Source organism: Leptidea sinapis, chromosome 23 (genome assembly GCF_905404315.1).
Source record: "Leptidea sinapis chromosome 23, ilLepSina1.1, whole genome shotgun sequence".
Lineage (NCBI taxonomy): Eukaryota > Metazoa > Arthropoda > Insecta > Lepidoptera > Pieridae > Leptidea > Leptidea sinapis.
The window spans coordinates 1147972-1170292 of NC_066287.1; the positions used below are offsets into that span (position 1 = coordinate 1147972).

At 38.9% G+C, this 22321-nt stretch overlaps 1 protein-coding gene across 2 annotated transcripts in view; it reads left to right on the forward strand.

The window, feature by feature from the left end:
* The window catches only part of LOC126971450 (acyl-CoA-binding domain-containing protein 5), a 39850-nt gene that overhangs the window by 11837 nt on the left and 5692 nt on the right, over positions 1-22321 (forward strand). For both annotated transcript variants that reach the window (XM_050817772.1, XM_050817771.1), the window contains exons 2-7: positions 9396-9507; positions 11209-11290; positions 12845-12989; positions 15188-15309; positions 17364-17463; positions 20275-20375. In XM_050817772.1, coding sequence (XP_050673729.1) covers positions 9396-9507; positions 11209-11290; positions 12845-12989; positions 15188-15309; positions 17364-17463; positions 20275-20375 — 662 coding nt within the window. The remainder of the gene's footprint in view (positions 1-9395; positions 9508-11208; positions 11291-12844; positions 12990-15187; positions 15310-17363; positions 17464-20274; positions 20376-22321) is intronic.

The window sequence follows — 22321 nt, forward strand, 5'->3', positions numbered from 1 at the left end:
TAAAGTATATATATATAGTAAACTACAATAGACTAATACTCATAATATAATATAATATAATATAATATAATGATAATAATAATAATAATGTTAGAGAACGCTTGGCAACCCTAGTTTCGGGCCAAGCGGTAGTGCAGTGAAAGGAAGCTATTGCATAATAATCGCAGACGATATTCTACATTTATTTATAAATGGGTTCTAACCGCAAGGTTGCCCACGGTAAGTTAGATTTCATTTATGCGGCAAGCTGACCGTCATTGATTGGTTCGGCATAACCATTTTTTTATGGCATTAAGGGACGAGACAAGCAGGACGTTCAGCTGATGGTAATTGATACGCTCTACCCATTACAATGCAGTGCTGCTCAGGTTTATTGAAAAACCCAAAAATTCTGAGCGACCTATAATTGCGCTCGTCTCCTTGAGACATAGTCAAAGTCAAAGTGCGCATTACACATTACTGCTTCACGGTAGAAATAGGCGCCGTTGTGGTACCCATAATCCAGCCGGCATCCTGAGGAAACGAGCCTCCCACTGGTTATGGTATTCTAAAGAACATGAGGCACTTCTAATAATATGTGATATCTGCCAGTGAAAATACTGTCAAAGTCATCCCAGGTGTTGCGAAGATTAGCCGGAACAAACAGACAGATAGAAAAACAAAAATGTGGGTTTGTACTTGTATACCTACGCATGCAAGAAGTTGTACTTCTATAGCTTAGATCATATATACGTCTGTGTGACAGCTGTGAAAACGTTGAAAAAAATTGAGTTTAGAACTAACCTCTATTTTGAGTAATTCACGCACACTAGCACAAACAAATCTAAACAATTCGAAAGAGAGACATATCTAGCCAATTTCCTAGCAATATTGGGGTTGAGCAGGTTATCAACTGCAAAATAGATCCTGAAGATGGCGCCACAACCTGAGAGTTGAACAAGACACAAGATTTATGAACGCGACGTCACGCGAACGGTTGGCGCATTGGAAGTGTGCTCGCACGGAACGCGAGAGGTCGCGGGTTCGAGTCCCGCATCGTTCATAAATTTTGTTTTCAAATTTAATTTGTGTGATAAACAACAAAGAAACAGAACAAAGCAATTATTACTCATATACATACCAGAAGATACTAGTATGTAGGTAACTAGAATCTAGATAAACTAGGAAAGCGAAAATCGGAATGAATTAATGAAACCGCAGAGAAAGTGACAGAATATTATTATGAACTGTGTTTGACGTTTATTGCTATGAATCAGGAATTCATTTTGACTTCCTCGTGTAAGAACCCTTTCGCACTACGTCCGATCCGAATCCTATCCGTACCCGTGAAAAACGGTCCGTAGAACCACCGTAACGGCTGACGGAAAGAAATTGGATGACGGAAGACGAATCTAGTGCATAAATTACAATAGAAATAGTTCTACGATTACATTGGACCGTATTTTCAAGGATAAAGATCGGATTCGGATCGGACGTAGTGCGAAAGCGCTCTAAGGCGTTGAGTATTTGACGTTTTAGTATTTTTTTTACATCACTACATAATATTATCTTGTAACTGTGAGTTGAAGTTTGTTTCAATTCAAAACATAAACTCTCAATTCTAATTAGATCTTTAAATATATAATTTAGGCAGTTGTCAGTTATTTATACTTGGCTGTTAGCAGTTTTTATGAACTTTAATGTTGATTGTTATACATTTGCATTTTTTAGTTTTTTTTTGGGATAAATTATAATTGACAGTTGACGTAAGATGCAACGAACAGAAATTATCTATTTAATTACATGCGGCCACTGAGTATACAAGTAGAACGTTCTAACTCATTCATTGCCCATCGTTAATTATAATCAGATCGAAACACTTAAGAAATTAATTTTAAATTAGGTAACATTATGTAAGTTTATAAGATTTAGTTTTTATACCACGTTACTTTTAGTTTCCTATCAGTAAAAAGTTTTGCTTTTATTTTATAATCAAAATATTTTTCGTGACGTCACAAAATGGCCCAACGGAAGACCAGCGTTGGTTTTCAAACCATCAACATGCTGAGTTGGGACCATTTTTTTGAATCGTATATAAATAATAGAAATGTTTCAGTCTTTTTGTATTTTGCTTGTTTATCAAACTTAAGTTTATATTTATTTTTTATGTTATGTCTTTGTACAAAACTACTTACTTATACGTTTCAAAATAAAAAAAATAAATAAAAAAAATCTCTTTCTTTCTTTCTAACTGAAATGACTTGTAAAAATGTGAACCTGTAAATGTTGATTTAAACAGTTGCGTTGAGTTTCTTGCCGGTCCTTCTCATTAAAGCTCAACTCTTTCCGAAGTGGCGGTAGTTATAAAATGCAAAGAAAACTTTTGGCATTCATAAGTGTCATTTCCTTGACCTACTTTATAAAGCGATTTTGATTTGATTTATGGTTCGTTAGAGCACCGCGAACCTATCAGAATAATAAAATTGAAAAACTCTCATTACAACACCCCACTTTTAGGATATAGTTGATAAAGGGCATTTATTTTCTCAAAATGTATTCCTTTACAATTCTTTTTAATGTCATTTCTATCTACATGCGAAACAAACAGAGATGTGAGAGAGAAGAAGCTACGCAAGAATCTCTCCCAGTATTCTTTATTTGCGCTCTTTTTAATAAAATATACAATATTGTACTGTCATTGTTATTGCTATAAATAATCATAATCTTGTCCCAGGCTGTCCGATCACTTAGATATTCAGCTGTGGAGTAGTAGTAGGATTTACGACAGAGCCATTTTTTAATAAAACATTTAAATTTATTTATAGATAATGCCTGAACAGTGGCTGGAACTTTATTATAAAAGTGTATACATTTACCCTTAAAGGTATTGTTGCGTAGCAACCCTTCGAAGTATATGACGAGTTGTCAAACTTCAAGACATTGTTAATTTCAACAGCTCCGTCAGCATTACTCGTAGCTCAGCGGAAAAGTGTTAACTTTAGACGCTGTAGACCCGGGTTCGGTACACCTACCAGTGTATGGATTTTTTTGGGTTTTGTGAAGTTAAAGGAAATTTCTAGTTAGTTCAGGATCAAATCGAACAGAAAAAAAGGGATGGAAAATGTGTAAGCAGGATAAAAATAGTTAAAAAAAAATTCTAGTACAATTTAAATTTAAAGATGGAATGGGAGAATCATTTTGAAAATAGAACGGATCCGGGGGTATATAAGCCGTACTAAGCGTGGCCTACGGCAGTTCTAGTTCTGACTCGAAAGTGTAAAGAAGAAGAAGAAGAAAAAAAGAAGTAGTGAAAAGTGGATGTGTTCCAAGAGGAAGAAGATAGAAGAGACTTAGTGTTCGGTGCGGTGTGACGCGTTGAAGGTACCGCCGCCCACAAGAGGAACAGCGGCAGACCGGCGAAGTGCAAGTTCAGAAAAAGTGAACGCAAATAAAGACTCGTTCCTATAAGCGGAGTATTATTTCCAATCCCTGACCCACTCCCGTGTCAATTGGTGTCAGAAGTGGGATTGGAAAGATGCCATTAGTGCCCAGGAACGAGAAGGGAGTGACCACGCGAGCGGGAGCAGCTGCAGCGGCAGAGGACGAGTCACAACAAGCATCCGGCTCTGGACTCAGTGCGACCGTGTCAGCACCGCAGGCTCCTGCCGTAGACATCAGCGCGCTCATGCAGCAGATGGCCGCCATGATGCAAGAGCAAGCGCGCCGACAGGAGGAACAGCTGCGGAGCTTGCAAGAGGAGCAAGCGCGCCGACAGGAAGAGCAAGCGCGCCGACAGGAGGAGCAGCTGCGGGGCTTGCAAGAGGAACAAGCGCGCCGACAGGAGGAGCAAGTGCGCCGACAGGAAGAGCAAGCGAGCCGACAAGAGGAGCAAGCGCGCCGACAGGAGGAGCAGCTGCGGGGCTTGCAAGAGGAACAAGCGCTCCGACAGGAGGAGCAAGTGCGTCGACAGGAGGAGCAGCTGCGAGCCTTGCAGGAAGAGCAAGCACGTCGACAGGAGGAGCACCTGCGAGGTCTGCATGAAGGCCTCTCCAAGGAAATTTTATCAGTGGTGCAGAAAAACTCCGCCCGGATTGACGCTGTAGAAAAGGAGATCGCCAGGATTGACACTGTAGAAAAGGAGATCGCCCGGATTGACACTGTGGAAAGGAAGATGGGGGAGATGGAAGCAACAATTCATCAGCTCAATAGGAAGGTCGTGTGTGGGGGTCCTTCAGCCAACCCAGGAGTCACCTGCGGAATCACATCGACCAGAAGTTTGAAAGTACCCCCCTACGACGGCAAGTCTTCCTGGGCCGCCTTCAAGCTACAATTAGAGACGGTCAGAAGAGCAAGTGGTTGGAGTGACCTAGAAGCACACTCTGCCCTCACACTAGCGCTCCGTGATGAAGCACTTTCCGTATTGGAAGCACTCGGCGCTGGGAAGGAGGAAGTAACCTATACGGACCTTCTTAACGCGTTGGAAGCACGTTATGGCGATAAACACCTTGAGCATGTGTATCGGGCGCAGCTTAAGGACCGCAGTCAAAGGGCCAACGAAACTCTGCAGCAGTGGTCCCTCGAAGCTGAGAAGCTAGTGCGTAAAGCATATCAGTCGTCGCCAACTGCAATAGAAGAAATGTTGCTCCAAGTGTTCATCGATGGAATACGGGACGCCGAAGTAAGAGCAGCCGTACGACTGAGTCATCATACTAGCTTGAAGGAAGCGGTGGCACATGCGTTGGAAGTGGAAGCAGTTCGCCACGATTCTCGGGGGTTGAGACTCCGCAAAATTGTACCAGCAGATTCCAGCCGAAGGCACGCATATAGCCCAGTATGCTATGGGTGTGGGGAGCGAGGACACATTAGGAGCACTTGCCCCAGGCGTGAGAGCATAACGCAAGGTACGAAGGATGCGGCGGTCTCAACATCACCGCTGGAGCAGCAGGAAAACTAGAAATGGCCAGGGCAGTGGGGTGGGCGCTGGCTGGTAGAAGCAAAGCCCCAAGGATCTTAGTTAAGCAGACATGTGACGGAAACAATTTAGTTATAGAGGGAATGATAAATGGAAAATCTTGCCGTTTCACTTTGGATACGGGAGCCTCACGTACAGTCGTTAGCCAAAGAAGACTAGAGAGCATCGGAAGACGACATATGCGAGAAAATGCAAACTTAACACTCACAACAGCTACCGGCCAGCGCATACCAGTCCAGGGAGAAAAGATCGTGGCCGTGAAAATCGGTAATACTTTGTACTGGCAAAAAGTGGTAATCGCAGATATCACAGATGACTGCATCATTGGGTTGGATTTTCTTCGAAATCATCAGTGTACGATTAACATGAAACATGGTGTATTGAAGCATGGAGGTGAAGAAATTCCAATAAAAGGCGGAACTTTTGGGAAAGTGTTGTGCTTACGAGACACTACTTTAAATCCGAGATCGCAGACCCTAGTCCCGGTAGTCCTGCCAAGAGATGACAGAGGAAGACCTTGTAAATGCGCTTTAATAGAAAGAGAGACATCGGACACGAAATGGATCCCAGCCAGGACTGTTGTGGGAAACTCCCAAATTGCGATGGTTCCCGTGTTTAATCCTCATGAGGACAAGCAAATCATTAGGAAAGGAACAGTGATAGGAGGTTGTGAGGAGATAGCTTGGTTAAGAAAGAAAGTGTGAAGAAGGGAGGAAGACCGTAGCTGCAAGCCAGGATGTGAACATACAGAAACTTCTGGATGGCTGTAAGGACAATCTTACCAAGCTACAGTTAATAAAAGCGAGAAATTTCCTGCTACGCTACGCCGGGATGTTCTCGAAGAACGACGGGGACATCGGAAGAACTGGTTTGGTGAAACACAAGATCGACACAGGAGACACTGTTCCGATAAGGCAAAGACCAAGACGTATTCCGTTTGCACGTGAACAAGAAGTGGAAGACATGATTCGGGATATGAAAGAAAATGGTGTGATAGAACCGTCATCGAATCCATGGTGTTCTCCAGTGGTTCTGGTGAAGAAGAAGGATGGATCAACTAGTTTTTGTGTGGACTATCGGCGTTTGAATGATGTAACTAAGAAAGACAGTTATCCATTGCCAAGAATCGATGACACCTTAGATTCACTTTGTGGCATGACGTGGTTCTCTACTCTTGATTTGAAAAGTGGCTACTGGCAAGTCGATCTGGACCCTAAAGACAAGGAGAAGACGACTTTTTCAACCGGAAAAGGGTTATGGCAGTTCAAAACAATGCCCTTCGGATTATGCAACGCCCCAGCTACTTTCGAAAGGTTGATGGAGCATGTGCTGGCAGGTATGTTGGGAGAAACCTGCCTTGTCTACTTGGATGACATAATCATTATGGGACGAAGTTTTGAAGATCATCTTAAGAAGCTCGAAAAAGTCTTCACAAAACTGCAGGGTGCCAACTTGAAGTTGAGTCCAAAGAAATGTTCCTTCTTTCAACGTCAGGTGAATTACTTGGGGCACGTTATCTCGGAGCAAGGCGTTGCGACGGATCCTGCCAAGATAAGTGCTGTCAAAGACTGGCCGACGCCGACAGAAAAGACACATGTGAGAGCATTTCTAGGACTATGCTCTTATTATCGACGCTTTGTGAAAGGGTTTTCCGATGTTGCTAAGCCCTTACATCGACTGACGGAGGAGTAAAGAGCCTTTTCCTGGGATGAAGAATGCGAACAAGCTTTCTTAGAGTTGAAGAAAAGACTATGTGAATCACCTATCCTCGGATATCCTGACACAGAGGGAAGATTCATAGTGGATGCTGATGCTAGCAACACTGGAATTGGTGGAGTACTATCTCATAAGAGAGGAGATCAAGAAGTTGTAATTGCATACTTTAGCAAATCTTTATCAAAGCCGGAGAGAAACTACTGTGTAACTCTTAGGGAGTTACTGGCCGTGGTGAAGACATTACAACATTTCAAAAAGTACTTGTTGGGTCGCAAATTCCTCGTAAGGACTGATCATGCCGCCTTGAAGTGGTTACTAGAATTCAAGAATCCGGAAGGACAAGTGGCCAGATGGATTAAGCAACTTCAAGAGTATGACTTTGAAATCGAGCATCGAGGAGGAAAAAGTCATGGAAATGCAGATGCGTTATCTAGAAGACCTTGTCCGATGGAATGCAAACATTGCATTCGTCAGGAGGAGAAAGAGAATTTTATGATCCGGCTGATCAGAACAGATTCGATCGACGAGAACTGGAGCAACGATGCAATGAGGAGAGCTCAGGAAAATGATAAGGATCTTCAACCACTTTTACATTGGCTAGCAAGTGGATCACTTAAACCAAAATGGTCTGAAGTGGCTAGACACAGTACGGCTACCAAGAGTCTCTGGGCACAATGGAACAGTTTGGTGATGCATGACGGGTTGCTCTGCCGTAAATGGGAAACCCCGCAAGGAAAGGATTGCCATCTGCAACTGGTCGTTCCCAGGGAGAAGGTGAACGAGATCCTGAGAGCTTATCACGATGGTTCTTCAGGTGGACATTTGGGAATAAGAAGAACTCTCACAAAAATTAAAGAACGATTTTACTGGTTGCATTGCCGTGATGATGTGGAAGACTGGTGCCGAAAATGCAAGAGTTGTGCTGCTGTCAAAGGACCTCAGACCAGAAGCAGAGGAGCTATGAAGTTGTACAATGTTGGGGCTCCGTGGGAAAGAGTAGCTCTGGATATGGCCGGACCGTTCCCAGTCACCAAATCTGGAAACCGTTACATAATGGTGGTGATGGATTATTTCACGAAGTGGCCGGAAGCATTTGCTCTACCGAATCAAGAAGCAATTACCGTTGCGACGAAGCTGGTGAATGAAGTTTTCTGCAGATTCGGTGTGCCTTTGGAGTTGCACAGTGACCAAGGGCGGAACTTCGAATCACAAGTATTTCAAGAAGTTTGCAAGATCTTGGGAATCCATAAGACCAGAACAACGCCATATCATCCACAGTCGGACGGGATGGTGGAGAGGTTTAACCAAACATTGGAGCGACATCTGGCAAAAGTAGTGGACAGTCATCAGGACAACTGGGATGAGTACATTCCACTGTTTCTTATGTCGTATAGAAGCACAATACACGAGACGACAACGGTGACTCCTGCGTACGCCAATTTTGGAAGGGAATTGAAATTGCCAGCTGATTTACTCTCAGGCTGTCCACCGAATACTCCGAAAAGTATAACAGAATATGTGGATGAGTTACGGAAAAAGATGGTTGACATCTACGAGGAAATTAGAACAACTGGGCTTAAGGCAAGTGAACGGATGAAGACCCGCTACGATCGAAGAGCTAATATTCCTGGTTTTGAAGAGGGAACCCTGATTTGGTTACACAATCCTGTAAGGCGAAAGGGGAAGTCTCCGAAGCTCCAACCAAGTTGGGAGGGACCATACAAAGTAATCACAAGGATAAATGATGTGACTCTCAGGATCCAGCGTACCCCTCGAAGTCCCCCGAAAATCGTACATGTCGATCGGGTGGCTAAGTACTACGGAAGCAACGATGATCGGGACGATCATGTCTTGGGAGGGGGCAGTGTTGCGTAGCAACCCTTCGAAGTATATGACGAGAGTTGTCAAACTTGAGAGTTCAGGATCAAATCGAACAGAAAAAAAGGGATGGAAAATGTGTAAGCAGGATAAAAATAGTTAAAAGAATTTTCTAGTACAATTTAAATTTAAAGATGGAATGGGAGAATCATTTTGAAAATAGAACGGATCCGGGGGTATATAAGCCGTACTAAGCGTGGCCTACGGCAGTTCTAGTTCTGACTCGAAAGTGTAAAGAAGAAAAGAAGAAGTAGTGAAAAGTGGAAGTGTTCTAAGAAGAAGAAGACAGAAGAGAAGTAGTGTTCGGTGCAGTGTGACGCGTTGAAGGTACCGCCGTCCACAAGAGGAACAGCGGCAGACCGGCGAAGTGCAAGTTCAGAAAAAGAACGCAAATAAAGACTCGTTCCTATAAGCGGAGTATTATTTCCAATCCCTGACCCACTCCCGTGTCAGTATTATGTATCTTATGAAGCCTACTAGAGTTAGTTACAAGCAATACCTTATTTCTAGTGTTATAATAATGAAAATCACTGTACCCTGATTATGTCCACGATATGCCACCAAAGAATTCTTTCTAATTTTGGTCACATAATGCGAAGGGGTATTGAGAGCCTGGGGAAATTGATCGTAGTTGGGAACACAAATGGCAAGCGAGCCTGAGGCCGATCCCCGAGGTTTAGCTCCGTTGTCAGGGCCGGGATGGATAGAAGGCGATGGAAACAAATAGTTCACTCCAAGTGTGAACCACTTGTTAATGACCACGATCCTCAGTCATGAGGGTACGACTAGAGAGAGAGAGAGAGAGTACCCTGATACCCTGTATAATCATTAAAGATACACATCGTTTCAGGGTCTTACCAGCCCAGCAATGACATGATGCTCCGGTTCTACAGTTATTTCAAGCAGGCTACAGAGGGGCAGTGCGACAAGCCAAAACCCGGCTTCTGGGACGTCGTTAACAGGTGATTTGGACATTTTAATTATCAAATTCAGTTTGTGAGTACAATCAGCGCCAAAAGATAGCGTCACCCATTGTACCCAAAAACATGGCAACACCCATCGTTACCATATAGAGCGATTCACCGAAAGTGACCAAACAGATCAAAATAGTCAAATATATCGGGACACCATATCTTTTTTACGCTGACTGTACCACTATTAATCAAACACGTGCTTCTGGATTACGATACGGACGCTCTCAACCCAACGGGTCGAAATAGAAATATATTTATTAGTGAGTGTTAATAACATAACATAATGCAACAACACTTGGTAAACGTCATCAGTTCGTAAAGGGTCTTTGACATGGGGAGAAGAACTGATAAGAAACTCCCAGCCCATGTTTTAAATCATATAACTGAGTAATGGAACTTTGGACACGCTTAAAACTCACTTTAATATGTCGGATTGAATTGATTGAAACTTTGCACAATAATTATTAAGGACCGATGGTAATACGAAAGTACATCTTTTTTTACATAAAAATATTTTTAACCGACTTCGAAAAGGAGGAGGTTATCAATTCGATCGGTAGTTTTATTTTTATGTATGTACATCGATTACTCTGAGATTTATGATTCGATTTACGTAATTCTTCTTTTGTTTAATGCGAAATTGATGCCATTTGGTCCTGAACTGAAAAGTATCAAATAACTAAAAATTTAATTTAATACACCTCTTATGCAAAGCTTTACCTTTAATATTAATAAAATACTATTATTTGTATATTCTACATATTGATAGCTTTGAAGTCGGTGCCAAGCCAAATGTAATAAAGGTACCTACACTCGCCACGCGTGACTTTGAGCGGGATAGCTTCGTCTAGTAAAAAACATCCCAAGCGGACAGACACGCAAGGCAATATTAAGTTTTATTTTGTTTAGTGATTGGCACTGACTTAAAACCTATCAATAGGTAGCACGTATAAATAATAGTATTTTATTAATATTAAAGGTGAAGGTTTGCATAAGAGGTGTATTAAATAAAATTTTTAGTTATTTGATACTTTTCAGTTTTTGAAGTCGGTTTTTTTAAACGTAGTTTTTTTTTTATATGTTACTTGTTTTTCTACTTTTAAGCTTAGATCATTTAAGCGTCTAGATAGACTGTGACAGCTGTGAAAACGTCAAAAAAAGTTTTGGTTAACTGTTAACCTCTATTTTGTGCAATGCATGCATACTTACACAAAATGATATACATTTTGCGAGTGTAAGACGTAGGTTGTTATGCACACCAAGGTAATAAACCTGGCCAGTTTTCATGCTCTAACATCAAGAAGCTCTAATTGTGTATTATTTATTTAAAGAAATAATAGTAATAATGAAACTTAAAAATTTGTGTTGTTATTGAATATTCCTGTGATTAACAAAATGTAAATATTTATCTCATATATCCCTTAACAATATTGAACCAGAATCGAGGGTATGTGTTAAAGTGAAGTGAATGTACATTCGGCCCCATCGCTCACATTGTTATCGACTGTCGATGTGAGTAGACGTCAATAATTAGCGCCCGCGCTGTCTTATTGCAATATACACAATTTAATGTCGATAGTTAAATTCTTTTTCTTTAATTTTTTATTAAATTCTAGAATTTTGAGCAATGTAAAAAATAATGATTTAATGTAATAAAGAGGATGAGATATGTTATTAGTTTAATTTCAGAGCGAAATGGGAGGCTTGGATGAAACTCGGCACTATGTCGCAGGAAGAAGCGATGAACGCGTACGTCGAGGAGTTACATAAGGTACTACGCCGATATATCTTATCGCCATCGCTGCTTACCCTAAACGGCCAACAGATGTCTCTGATCCTTGCATTTTTTAACATTGATAAATTTCTATTCATTTATCGCTCTTTTATCGAAGAAGAGAACCTCATATATTTTATACGTTTAGATAGAGCCTTTTAACAATGCAGACGACAGGCCAGGCCTATTACTCTAGTGTGCATGACAGCTACGTCTTATATTCTACGTCGCTGTACGTCAGTCACTTTGTTTAAGTGTGCATGCGCTTGCTGAATATAGAGCCTAACAGTAAGCCCCTATTTTTGTCTATCTAGGCGTATAATGATGGTTAGTAATTACAACCGCCCATACCCTTTTCAATATCCAGAGGAATCGTCTCGAAACAAGGTAGCGTCTCCAAGGGAGCTCATTTCACAGTTTATTTGTACGTGGAAGAAAGTTGCTTGAAAACAGCCCTGCTGACAGGAGTGAAAATAATAAAGTGATGGAGTCGTTCACGTGATATTGGATCCCGACAATTTGAGATGCTCTGCGTTGCACGGAATGAAATAGTTCGAGCTGATACTGGGATGTACTAGAGTAAAGCTGGATCGGTTGCCCTGTGCTTTCCCGGGGCATAAGAATAGGGAAGTCCCAGACCCAAAGGTGACGTAAGAGGCGACTAAGGGCATCCCACTGGTAGGCTTCTTTGCACAGGATGTCGGCTAGATTATGGGTACCTAACACAACGGTGCCTTTTTCTGCCGTAATTATGTTTCGGTCTGAAGGGCGCCGTAGCTAGTGAAATTAGTGGGCAAATGAGACTTAACATCTCATGTCTCAAGGTGTCGAGCGCAATTGTATACCGCTCAGAATTTTTGGGTTTGGCAGGATGTATGAATTTCCATCCTGCCCGTCTGGTTCCTGATTGTCAAATAAAAAAAATTGGTTAATATTTTTAACATAAGTGGGGGCAAATGACCAAGAGACCTTATGGGAAGTAGTGAAGCAATCGCCCATGGACATTCGCAACACCAGGGATCAAGAGATGCGCTTCTAACCTTTAATTGGAGTATGCTCTACGCTTGTCTTATCACACAAAGAAGCTGCGCGATGCTAGAAGTCTCTCGTAAAACACGGGGTCGTAGAATGCCAGTCGTCAGTGTGATGTGGGTAGAATTTCGCATTTTGACGTAATGTCCGGTGGTAGAATTCAGCTGCTGGTGTAAAATTCAATTTTTTTTATTCCAAATAGGTTATGATTTCACTTATTGACAGTTAAAAAACAACTACCCAATGGTTTTCCATTAAAATCCAAAGTTTGCCTCAGACCTGAAAAGAACGGGCGCAAGAAACTCAGCGGGCTTCTTTTTTTTCCATAAAAATATGGTTACAATGAAATTTATTCTTTAATAGCCTGAGGCACCATTTCTAATTTGTGTTATCATTAAGAAAACCATTTATGTTATAGTAACCTTTACCACACAAACATTTATACATTTCACATTCAACCCGAAGAACTCCTCCGAGCACTCCCCGTGATGAATAATGTTTGATGTTCCATGTTGACAGATAGTGGAGACGATGTCTTACAACTCGGATGTCGCGTCGTTCCTCACCATCAACGAGGATGGTGACGGCATCAATGCTGATCTGGAGTTGGTGGCGGGAGACGTCCTCTCCAGGGTACGGGACTCACAGCAGAACTCGCCCATTTGTAAGTTCATTCATAGATTTCTTTTATGACAATAAGGGACGAGACGACCAGCACGTTGGGCTGATGGTAATTGATACGGCCTGCCCATACCAATGCAACCGCTCAGGATTCTTGAAAAACCCAAAAATTCTGAGCGGCACTACATTTGGGCTCGTCACCTTGAGACATAAGATGTCAAGTCTCATTTACCCAGTAATTTCACTAGCTATGGCGCCCTTCAGACCGAAACACAGTAATGCTTAAACATTACTGTTTCACGACAGAAATAGGCGCCGTTGTGGTACCCATAATCTAGCCGGCATCCTGTGCAAAGGAGCCTCCCACTAGTAAATAAGGAGAATGAAAATAGATATAAGAATATATTATTCTCGTTAATGTTATGTATGTACATAGGCACATAAGTGAATTTTCTAGAAACTGTCATAACCATAAGATTAGCTACAGGAATAAACATAGACTTATTATGCCTACTACTCGGATAAGTGTAGTTAGTAAGTCTTTTGTAGAGTGATGTTACACATTACGCTTTACATCAAGATCTCAGAAAATGTTCATAACACATTATTACGAAATTCAAAAGAATTGAAAAGACGTTTATTTGGTAAAGGCGACTATAACATAAATGATTTTCTTAATGATTAGGCTGGGAAATAAGCGAACGCCCTCAGGCAATTTAATTATAAATTTTATGGTACGATACTACATATTGTAAAAAAAAAGTCCGCTGTGTTCTTCTCGGGTCTGAGGCATATAATTTCGAATGGGTGGTAGTTTTTTTTGACGTTCAATGAGTGATTTGAAATCCCATTTTGAATAAAAATATTTGAATTTTACATTATGTTCAGAGACAAGACACCTTGTCAATCAAAATCTGTCATGCCTATTATCGGAGTAAAGCAGGCAGTCACCAGTAGGTGGAGCTTCGACTGAAGAGTCAAACAAACACGCTTAGATTCATCATTGGACGGTTACCAAGGCCGGAACGCAATACCGCGGCGCTGCACTGCGCGGTTTCCACACTGTTAATTGTTAAGTTTGTTGAACTTTTTCTTTGACATTCTGAAGTAAGTATGAAATCGTGCAGCGTCAATAAGAAGGCGAGGAAATAAATAGTGATATTCGCCTTCTTGCTAGCGTGACCTTGGTATTCAGCAAGCCATTTCTTCTTATTTTTTTTCTCTTCCATTACTCATTTTTCTTCTGCACATAATAAAGAAATAATGACCAAATCCGCGGCACTATCGCTCAACCTGTAATGTTGCTCGCACGTAAATTGGTATAGAAATGACGCGGGCTGCCGCTTACTGCAGTTGTAATGCGATAGATACCGTCTAGCGACGAGAAGCGACGCGCAGCACAGCGCCTCTTTATTGCGGTCCGGCCTTAACCAAAGAATATGTAATAGTACAAGTACAGAAAACTCACTCCGCAAAATCAATTAAAGAAATAGGGACTCTTGCGGCCATACAATAAGGTGTAATTCCGATCGCACAGCGCTATTAACCTATATTTTTATATATCTAGAAGATGTCTCTTTCTATCGCGTGACTGTTACCTCTTCTGCCGACATTAGGGTTGTCTTCTTTATCTATAACTGTACTACCTAGTATAAGGTCAACTTATAAAAATAGGTCAGTTTTTTCTATAATATAAATAGGATCTAATCTTAATTTTAAATCAATATTCTTTCGTTGTCAAACCTACATTTGTTGCTTCTAGAAATGTATGCGTTGGAAGAAAACAGCATAGTCAAACCAACTTAGTATAGGAAATAAATAGGTATCTATCATGAATGGTAATTTCATTATAATAATAATCACTTTATATTAGGTTGTTTCAACGTCTTTAGGAAGCAAAAAAAATAACTTTGGATCGCAAGGATGAATATTCATTTCTTTTTTTATATTTCTCCATTTTTAAAAGATCGTTCGGACTGGTGAAGTAGGTTTGACAGAACAAAACTCCCGCTTGTGTCACTGCTCGCTCGTGACTCCCTATTGGCTGGCCTACTCTGTAGAGGCCGCCGCACGTACTTACGATTTCGATACCTACACGGGGAGTGAGATAGGCCTGCCTTTACGGTAAATGTGTTGAATTATTAGCGCCAGAACATTTTAATGGAGGCTTGAATTCCCATTTTCCTTAAATTTACGCACCAATAAAAATCATCATAATAACGCTTGTAATGCTTTTTGCAGATTCCCGGTCCGTGAGCGGCTCGTCGTCTCCGGTTCCTGAATCGGCGCCGTTACGAACACGTCACGACTCCGAGGACGAGTTCATAGACACGGTCGATGTTAGTGTTTCCCACGCGGCCCCCGTACGTGTTTGTGACGTCGTCACTTTGTTGTGTAGCTTTTTGTAGCTCTCACTTTGGCATGTATCTTTCACTTTATAGTGTATCTTTCTATTACTTCCTTTACTTTACTTTGCTCATCTTCGAGCACATTTCCGTATAAACCGTAACTTTCAATTTCATTTCTTAATAATAATAATATATTTACACATAGTAGGATTTATATATTATTGAAATACTTTTCGGAGCAGTAATCATCTTGAAAGAACTTATTAACACAGTTCGGAATAAGTGTCTTTTCCACGCTTCGTATGGATCTATTGTTTCTTTTTATATTTTACAGTTTCTTTTATTTTAACAAGTATCTTTCTTAACTCTTGTAAACAATACATTTCATGTGGGTATCTTCTTTGTACGTAACCCGTAGCCATCACTTTGTAGTGTATCTTACACTTTATATCGCATCTTACTTTGCTCATGTATAATATCTATTTTGTAGTACTTTTTAGTTAATTATAACATGTTTTCTTTATATTTATATACTTTATCGTATAAATATAAGTTTCTCTATATTCTTTCTTTATAGAATATTAAGTGTTCGCTTTGTTTATCATCGTGGGTTGTACTTTCCACATTATTGTGTATCTTATTTAGTTCTTCTTCAAAAATATTCTGTTGTACTTTTTAGTTCATAATTTTTCTTTATTATTCTTCTAGAAAATATCTTATAAGTATTTCCTGTATTCTCTGTAGCATAGCATTACCTGGATTTTGGAAGCATGCCGTAACACATATCTACTATAATGATTTGATTGATTGAGGATAAGCGTCGGTGCTTCTCTCGGTAGAGCCGTTGATCGGTGCCCCGGGTTCTTTCTTTGCCCGTCCCGTATCAATGTGTTTTTGGTTTACGAATTCATATGCACCTTTATTCGATGCTTTATAGTCTTGACTCACAATCACGCAAAAATTGTCTCAAGCAAAACTCTTTTTTTATGACAATAAGGGACGAGACGAGCAGGACTTTCAGCTGTTGGTAATTGATACGCTCTACCCATTACAATGCAATGCCGCTCAGGATTCTTTAAAAACGCAAACATTCTGAGCGGCACTACAGTGGCGCTCGTCATCTTGAGACATAAGATGTAAGTCTCATTTGCCGAGTAATTTCACTAGCTCCGGCGCCCCTCAGACCGAAACACAATAATAACTCTGCCTACGCGTCTATTTTTTTTTTTATGGAATAGCAGGACAAACGAGCGTACGGGTCACCTGTTGTTAAGTGATCACCGCCGCCCACATTCTCTTGCAACACCACAGGAATCACAAGAGCGTTGCCGGCCTTTGAAGAAGGTGTGCGCGCTTTTTTTGAAGGTACCCATGTCGTATCGTCCCTGAAACACCGCACAAGGAAGCTCATTCCACAGCTTTGTAGTACGTTGAAGAAACCTCCTTGAAAACCGCACTGTGGAGGACCGCCACACATCCAGATGGTGGGGATGATATCCTAACTTATTAGTCAGTTTTCGTTCGGTTTTGTTTTGACCGCGCTTTGAATACAATGCCACGCAATGACAAAGTGTTCAGTCAAAAATTGTCCAAATAACAGCATATAAAAACTTTAAAAGGATGTAGTGATGTCGTACCTACTTCAGGTAAGTGTCCCTTTAAATTAAGAAAATTGTGTTACTAATTTGACGTTTTTAATCATTTTGCTAAATAATTAAATTTCAATTGCTAAAACAAAATACATCGCCAACGAAATGTGCACATTTCACACCACAATTATTAATGTGTTTCTTATGAGCGTAGCGACTTTGAACATTACTGCCATTTAATAAAATGTTAACTTGAATGCTTTATTCTTACCTGTATATCTGTTAATGTTAAACGTTATTGTCTTATACACAACGCCACTCGGACAATTTGACAAGCTTTTAATAGGTGATTGTGAGTCTAATAAATATGATCTTAGGTTTGTTGAGTTTTTTCAAGTTGCCACTCAAGTACAATAATTAGATCTCGCCAAATTAAAACCTTATCTATATGCATTTAAGGTGTGTTATTATATGTTTTAGGTGGAAGTCGAGAATCCCGTCCAAACACAAACACAAGCACAACAGAATCAACCCAGGCTTAGCAACGGTCACGCACATCAAATTACATCGCAGTTGACGCGTAAGTTAAATACAACCTTATGTAATATTGCATTAGGTTCAATGTCAATAATACAGTCGTTTTTAACCGACTTCAAAAAGGAGGATGTTATCAATTCCATCGGTATTTTTTTTTATGTATGTACACCGATTACTCTGAGATTTATAATTCGTATTTACGTAATTCTTCTTTTGTTTGATGCGAAATAGATGCCATTTGGTCCCATAAAAATTTTACATAGTTTGGCCGAGTAGTTTTCATTTTATCAACATTTATATGAAAATTTTCGTCTACCTGGATGACATAATAATTATTGTTTTCTGTTGTCTGTACGGCTTTTTTTTGGAGTTTTAATTCAGGTTGATTAAATATAATTATTAACTGATACTAAAACGTAAAGAATAAAAAATTAACTACGTTTAAAAAAACCGACTTCAAAAACTGAAAAGTATCAAATAACTAAAAATTTAATTTAATACACCTCTTATGAAAACCTTTACCATTAATATTAAAGAAATACTATTATTTGTATGTGCTACATATTGATAGCTTTGACGTCGGTGCCAAGCCTCGCCACGCGTGACTTTGAGCGGGATAGCTTCGTCTAGAATAAAACAACCTAAGCAGACAAACACGCGTTGCCAGACAACCTAAATAATGACAGTAAGTAAGCTGTTTATAATATTAAGTTTTATTTTGTTTAGGGCTTGGCACTGACTTAAAACCTATCAATAGGTAGCACATATAAATAATAGTATTTCTTTAATATTAATGGTAAAGGTTTTCATGAGAGGTGTATTAAATTAAATATTTAGTTATTTGATACTTTTCAGTTTTTGAAGTCAGTTTTTTTAAACGTAGTTTATTTTTTTAATTAAAACCACTTTAATTTTATTTACTGCCTAAACGTCTTAGGGTTATATTTCACCAGGACACCACGGTGGCGCAACCAGTCGCCGCTACCAATAAAATATGAACACCTCTATAGGGAGTTACTTACCTGGTGTCCATTTGATTGTGCAATCAATTTGGTGGCGCGACCAAATCGGACGCGTGCACAGAATGTTACTTAATTGTGTTTAATTGCGTTTGTTAATTACATCGTCTTCTTCACGTGCCTGTCCATTATTGGAGGTCCGCAGTCAGTTTTTTAAACTTATCCTTGTCCAGGACCTATGAAGGAGCCCTTAACTCTACGTATTTAACTTACTTAACACGTATAAGTGTGCGTTCTCAGTGACAGCGTATCACGGGAATTGCGAAGCATAGGCATAAGCGGGCGGCTGTTGTTATTGCACGCTGGATAGTAACTGCGGTCGCACATGTGTTTTCAATTAATTGTACGTTTACAGTATAAGAAAGCAGTTGTTTATTTACTAATTATATTATATGTCAAAAATGAAGCATGAAAATTGTAACCATAACAGGAGGAGACGCTAAATACGGTAGACTTTAATATGGTCTCCTCCATCACTGCCGTGCAATTAATTAATTAATTTAGAGAAGATATATATTACGATACAAACATAATAAACTTGATATTCTAAATATAACAAACACACACAGGTACCTACAACATGCTTCAATTTTCAAAAAGTAAATATTAGTCTACTCTTTAGAGAAAAAAAAACATTAAAATATTAACAAGAAAAAACCAAATATGCTTAATAATTAATGGTTATTTGATTTTAAACTAATTTTATATAAGACTAAGAAATATAATTATGACTAAATTTTATTTGCTAAACTTACATACAAATAATTTACGAACTCTATGGGGAGAAGACGTAATAATATCGATGATATCACTAATTTAAATTAGTGATATCGAATTTAACTCATTTAAATTAATGTGCGATATAATGATAATACTTTGTACTATCTGCCAGTTCTAATCAAAGACGCTCATTGACCGGGCGGATACCTAATACACGATACGCCGTCACTCAGGACGCACCCTAAATGGCAAATCTTCGAGCGGAATATTTATTTGTAATCTACTACACGGCCAATTCTATTATCTCTGGACCTCAATGGTACCTGACCTGTTGCGTCAGTTACCATTTAGTTACCAGTTACCATCAGAAGTTTTCATTGTTACGTTTTCACTTTTATTGTTAATAGTTCTGTAGTTTATGTTGTTCTGTAATGCTATAATAGTTCGGTCAGAAAAATAAATTCTTTTTGTACCTAACCTAGATTATTTAATTGAATTTTCAATATAATAATAATAATAATAAGCATTACAAAATAAATCGATAATACAGCAAAAATAAATCGTAGTTTATTTATTAATAATAATATTAGGATATTATTTATTGATCCAGTCTCTCTTTGGATACAATCTCGTCCTGCCACCGGGCGTCCGGACGACCTCTACTGCTGACGCCTTGCGGTCCTTTCCATTTTGTGGTGTAAATTGTCCATCGATTGTCATCGTAACATGGCCAGCCCGTTTGAGACTTTGAGCGAAGTGTAGCACATCCTTTACACAGAGATAAATAGAATTCTTTAGAGGCGGCTTTTAACCTCAGGGGGTCCACAATAGAAGGAGATTAAATTGCATTTGTTGTAGATTTATTAAAGTTTATTAGTAATAGTATTATAAAATATAAAACTAAGTACTTTTATGTAACTTTCATGTAACTATTGTTGAATTAAATAAATCTATTTTTATTTATTTATTTATTAAATTTATTTATTGATGCTTGTGTTGCACACCGTAACACAGCGACGATTCGACTTCATCGACATCCGGTCCAGAGATAATGTAACCGGTTAGTAATGGCATTGTATTTTTGTTTTTATCGACATATAACTTATTTTCATCAGATCTAAAGGTCCTTGAACAGCTGCCTGGTACGTTGTCGAGGCTGGAGGCAGATGTAGCAGCCCTCAGAAAGGCTGTCGAAGGCGATAGAAGACTATTGGACGTGAGTTTCATTCACTCGTTTTTCATTTTGGAGAACACCAATGATGTACTATTGAGTAGTTAATTGTAATAAATAAATAAATCACTTGATGAATACTTAGATCTATTTTCATTTGTCGAAATATAAATTGAAATCTGAAATGAGAAAAATGCACAGAATAAAATAAACACACACACACACAAATAAAAATTTCACCCGATGTTGAGTGATTTTCGCCGCCTATGAACATTAAGTTAACACCTACATACAACTCAGGCATACTTATGTATAAGAAGAAATAAGACTACGCACGCACCCACATCCACACACATACACATTACAAGCACGCGCACACACACACACACACATTGGCGTGCATTGGTTTTCTAACAAGGTGCGCTCTGTAGATCTAACTAGTCGTAGAACCGCGCTCTAGTCTGACAGTATTAGGTTTTGAAATCTACATACTGGAGTTGTTTGTGTTTCGCATGTAGTTTCCGTACCATATGGTCAACCTAATATTTTAGATTGTGTCATTCGAGGAACAAGTATACCTTAAACTGCTTTCTTATTTTATCTCAAAAGCCTAAGCATGCGTGTTTATTAAACAAAAAATATTTGTTATTAAAATTTTAAACTAAGATTACACATATTTTCATTTTTACCGCCATCTAGCGGTAAACACCCATACTGAAATCATTTACTGTCAAACCTAAAATTTCATGCATTTATGATATTTAAACCTATAATTATTATTGAAAACTCTAAATAAAGTAATATTTTTTTAAACGGTTGTGGCTTCGTAAAAGAATAAAGAAAAGAAGAACAGAGGACCTTTGTATAAAGACTCAAATTATATAATTTTTTTTAGGTCATAAACCTCAAAATAACACAGCGCTGTCGGCTTCATAGTTCATATTATAATTTTAATACTATCCTTTAGCTTTTCTAGATAATATTATTATACCTACTTGATATTTAAATAAATTCACTTACCGCTTCTTTTGCCGTTTTTATCGGGCTGTAACTTGTTTTGATTACAATAGCATTAGTAATGGGCCGGTCGAACGGTAGGTAATTTTTCACAAACATAAATAGGTACTTATCTTAAAAATGCTTGGACATTACTCGTAAAAGTACTATCTATTAAAAGAAACAATTTTTATTTTATTTATTATCGAAATCTGTACCTATACCATAACCGGCACACTAATTTAGTTTCTCTATTACTTCTTATATATAAAATTCTCGTGTCACAATGTTCGTTCCCGTACTCCTCCGAAACGGCTTGACCGATTCTCATGAAATTTTGTGAGCATATTGAGTAGGTCTGAGAATCGGCCAACATCTATTTTTGCATACCCCTAAATGTTAAGGGTGGTCCACACGAAATTTTATTTTTATATTTTATTGACATTTTTTTTTAAATTTGTTTGATTATGAGTCAGGATTAAAAAATACATACAACTTTAAATTTTCACCCATCTACGATCAACAGTTACTTTTGTATCGCGATTTTAATATCGGCAATACAACGTTTGCTGGTTCAGCTAGTATATTTATAAAACCCAATACCTATTTTAAACTCAAATCACACATCAACTTTTTATCACACTAAAACTTTACACGGGTCACGGATGACGGAATGAACTAACTATAATAAAAATAAAATACTAAATATTAATCAATTAATATACCTATTTACTCTAATGATACTCATGTAGACAAAAAACCGAAATACCCATAAACTCCTAATATATGTTATGTAAGTAGGCATGCCTACCTAGCCGCCCATACATTACTGAATATCGTATAACTGTGACCAATACTTTTCTAAATAAGATTTATGAAATACTCGTAGCCGTCATATAGGAATTTTTGGGACTGCCTACCGTACGAATGTAGTATAGTATCTAGCGTAAGGAAATATTAAATGAGTTGGTGTTCAATAGAAGTTTAGTTATAGA